At 54.2% G+C, this 4,336-nt stretch overlaps 1 protein-coding gene across 1 annotated transcript in view; it reads right to left on the reverse strand.

Moving 5' to 3' along the window:
* LOC106902887 (chromosome unknown open reading frame, human C20orf194) overlaps nucleotides 1-35 on the reverse strand; it is a 72,401-nt gene extending 72,366 nt beyond the window's left edge. Inside the window, exon 1 of the mRNA XM_014966716.1 lies at nucleotides 28-35. Coding sequence (XP_014822202.1) covers nucleotides 28-35 — 8 coding nt within the window. The remainder of the gene's footprint in view (nucleotides 1-27) is intronic.
* Nucleotides 36-4,336: the final 4,301 nt, after the last annotated feature.

The raw sequence follows: 4,336 nt of genomic DNA on the forward strand, positions 1-4,336 counted from the left end.
GGCTGGAGGAGCGCAGAGCGGCCGCACAGCGCCATGGCGACGGCGATGCGGCGGCTGGAGGAGGGAGCCGGCGGCACTGCGGCCGTTGCGCCCCGCCCCGCCCCGCCTTGCCCCGCCCCGCGCCGCACGCACCACCGCCCTCCCCGCCGCAGGGGGGGACAGGCCGTGGCACGGCCGCGCCAGCGCCCGCCGTCTCCTCCTTCCCGGGCGGCGCAGGATTCCCCCCGACCTTCTCCTCGCCTCACAGGGAGCGGGGCCGGGAATGCTTCTACCGCCCACCACAGCTGGGCGCAAACACAGCCGGGGGTACAGCTGGTTCCCCCCTCCGCGAGGCATGGACTCGTCCAACTCCTGTCCGCCCCCTCCCACCCCGCACACACCCCCGCGCACAGAGGCTCCTTCCACCACCGCCCCCCCAACCGTTCGTGGGCGCGTCCAACCCCACCACAGCGCCCCCCGCGTCCGCACCCCCGTGTGACACCGAGCCCCTGGGGGCGATGCGACGGGAAACCCCCCCGGAGCCCCGCGGGACGGTGTGATACGGACCCCCCCCCACGGAGCCTCGGGAGGCCCGGGGGGCGATGTGACCTGGACCCGGAGCCCCGCGGGACGGGGTGACCTGGAGCCCCCAGAGCCCCGCGGGACGGGGTGACCTGGAGCCCCCGGAGCCCCGCGGGACGGGGTGACCTGGAGCCCCCGGAGCCCCGCGGGACGGGGTGACCTGGAGCCCCCGGAGCCCCCGCGGGACGATGTCCCCTGGCCTCTCCCGAGGCGTTGCACCCACAAACGCCCGTGGATATGCCCCGTCCCCGCTATTCACCCCCTCCCCATGTAAATTTCACTTCCCCATGTAAATTTCACTTCCCCATGTAAATTTCACCTCCCCATGTAAATTTCATCTCCCCGTGTAAATCCCTTCCTAATTACCCTTCCCCGCACCTCCGTGCCCCAAAACCACGGCGGCCCCACCCGGGCACCCCTGTTGGGTGAGTCACCAGCACCTCCGCTATCTCACATGGTCCCTCTTTTGTTCCTCCCTTCCCAAAATATGCCTCCCCTCCCCAATATTTCCAGCCAGCACCCATCTGCACATCACCCCGTTCCATGCCGGCCCTGTCCTGGGATTGGCACAATCACCCTTGTGGGCACCTTTTATTCGCTTTACACCAGAAATTTGGGGTGCGAGGAGCACAGAGCCACCAACCCTTCCTGCAAACAGAGATGAGTTTTGCCTCCTGTGTCCTGTCCTGCCCAGCTCGGAGGTGCCAGCCTTGCCACAGGCTCTGGACTTCGACCCTCCCTTCCCCAGTCTTTCCCATTCCAGTGCTACCGCGTCTTTCTGCCGTCCCCTTGGGCCTGTGTGTTCCATCATCGCAAAAAATACAACGAGCCAGCACACCCAGCTTCCAGCACCGTGATGCTGAAGCCAGGGTTGTAGGTCCCACACACAAACACCTCCAAGTATCCACCATTAAAGGACTGATGTCAACATGATGGGAGGAAGGATGGAGCCGAGGTTTAATGAAGTGTGCAGGGGCATGTAGCTTGAAACCTATTAATCACACATCCCCCAGCTGCGGAGAATGCATCCTTCTCCTTCTGCATCCTCCTGTCTCATCATCACAGCCCAGAAGGAAAGGAAAACTGCCCCACGGCATGACAAGCATTGAGTAAGCATTAAGGAAATCTGAAATTGCTGTAGCTGCTTCCATCCCCACATGTGGTGCTTTCCCCCTCCCTGAGAAAGCCCAACATTAATCTGTGATGGCTGAGCTCTCTGCACCCATTGCTGTCCCCGTTAATCACCCTGGTTCGTCATCCCTGGTGGAAAGCGAGATAAGACCACTTGACTGCATTTTATTTTAATTACACTAGTATTTGCCAAGAGAAAGAAAAAGCCCTAAATCTGCAGCCTTCGGGTGTGATGGAGACATGGGCTGCTAAGAGAAAAATTCTTTTTGCTTTGCAATGGACCCCAATGCAAACTGGGGACACGTGAGGAGCGATGGAGGGCTCTGTGCCCTCACCCCCCCTGCTCTTAGCTCAGTGCAGGTGAGAACATGTTCCAAAGTGTAATTTCTTTTTTTCCCCAAAATCCAAATTGGACTTTGCTCACTGCTGCAGAGCAGAGAAGACAAGATAAATATGCTGGGCCATGACCCAGCTGCCCGGGGGCAACCAGGAAGCGTTTTAGCTGGCCTCACCAATAAAGCTCAGATGGGTTTGACGTACAGATGTCCCTAAGCAACAGGTTATACCACCCAGCCCCATCCCATGTGCTGATGGGGAGTTGGCACCATCTCAATCCCGAGCTCTCCCTATCTTTCGAGCCCTCTGGACATGCTTTGAAATGAGCTTGCTAAGGCAACACCAGCAGTGGGAACTGAAGCACCAAAAGGAAAAGCAGATACGTTTGGTGTTTGTCAGCATTGCTAAAAACCCTTGACTTCCCTCCAGAAAGTCCCCAAAAGTCCTTTCTGCCTCTTTTTGTTGTATGCTGAATGGGCAGAGAGTCCTTCAGAACTCCTGCCAGTCATCTGTGTCCTAGTCCATGGACTATCTGCCTCCGAAAGCCTTTCCTGGGCTTCCCCTGCATCCATTGCTCATGCAGTGAAGGGGACGTGTCTTAAAAGCATGTCCCTGCTGTCCTTTCCCTGCAACAAACACCACATGTAACACTTGGGTGCTGTGTTGGTTCCTTCCATCTTCTCCTTGGCATGCAATCAGGTCCATCATAATAGGGGTGTTCATGTGCCTGCAGAGCTCCAGAGCCCCATAAACACACCAAGGGTATGGTGAGAGACGAAAGGAGAGGGGAAAGGGATCTTCTCAGGGCAGACGTTAGTGCCGTTTTGTGCCCAAGGCTCTTCTTACAGTCAACAAGGGAAGACGTTTTACACCACTGGGCATTGCACCAGGCTGTTGCCCACAGCCCTGCATTTCCCTTGGGTGCAGGGCGATGGAAAAGCAGACCAACAGCCTAGAAAAAAAAAAAAAAAAAAAAAAAAAAAACAGAACAGAGAGGTCAGACTTCCTGGAGAAGGAGGGAAGGAGAAGGGATGTCTGGCAGCACGGCTGGGAAAGGACACAACGTCAGCTGTTATTCCTGCTCTCCAGCTTCCTGAGCTTCACTGTCCCACTATTGTTCCACGTTTTGAAGCCTGCAAAAGCTGAATGAAATCCGTAACAATTGCCAAGGAAAGGAAGAGGAAAGCAGAGTGCTTTGGAAAATGGGGAAAGCTGCTGCTGCTGTTCCTTGGTAGGTCCTCCTGACCTAGATCTTGTCCAACAGTAAACCACCAAATCTGGGTTAAGTCTCTGTTCACTTGACCTGATAGGGCTCTCTCTAGCTGTGCTTTCGCTTGAGTACCTCAACATTGTCATCTGCTTATGGAAACAGCTGCCTTTTCACCCTCTCCTGTGAATACCTTTTTATTTTTAGTAAATCCCTGCTGCATCTGCTGCACCGATGTTGGATACACAGAGGCCAAAAATAGATGTGGTTTGCTCCATGACATGCACCTGCAGAGATTCTCTGTTCCCCACCCACGAGGGACACCTAAACTTCTCACCCTGGGCTAGTGGATCCTTAGGAGGCCTCGGGCTGCATTTTAGTAAAAAATTACTGTATACATCCCACACTACCGGCACGTGCACCTCCCTTCCCTGCAAAAGGTGTGGGCTGCTGGGCTTCCTCACAGACAGAGGCAACTCCAGAAATAAAACCAGTGGTCACAGGTCCAGCTCTGGCTCTCACTGTGGTGCCAGGCACAGCTGAGATGCGGCTGGTAACCGATAGCAGCGACAGCGTGACGGCTACAAATAAAAACAAACAGAAAAGCTTTATGGCTTCCAGAAATCTCACTGTCAGCTTCCAGCTTCCTACGAGCCAAGGATCCATCTTTTGGGGCTTTCAATTTTTTTCTTCTTATCCCTAAGTAGCATTAAGCATGTGAGCCATTTTCCCACCACAACAGCACTCCTAAGGAAATAATTCAGACTTCTTAGGGAGAAAAAATAAAGTGTGCCATACTTGTGTGGTAAAAAACCAAGGTAGTTACCTGCTGTTTTTCAAAAGGATTGTTTTTCCTCCCTTCTTTTCAGATTTATGGGATCCTGTTGTGTTTATGGGATCCCATAAATGTTTCAGCAGAGTCCACCCTCCAGGCAGTGTCCTAAGAGCAGCGGATGTTCATACCGAGAACAAACTTGCTACCTACAGAGATCTTCATGAAAAATACATAAATAGCACCAGACAGGGATAAAACAAGACTGTAACAAAAATTTCACACTTTTTACCTCATGAGGGAAAATTAAATTAAATTACGACGGCAAT

This window comes from Calidris pugnax, unplaced genomic scaffold (genome assembly GCF_001431845.1).
Source record: "Calidris pugnax isolate Ruff unplaced genomic scaffold, ASM143184v1 scaffold14, whole genome shotgun sequence".
NCBI classification, from domain to species: Eukaryota; Metazoa; Chordata; class Aves; order Charadriiformes; family Scolopacidae; genus Calidris; species Calidris pugnax.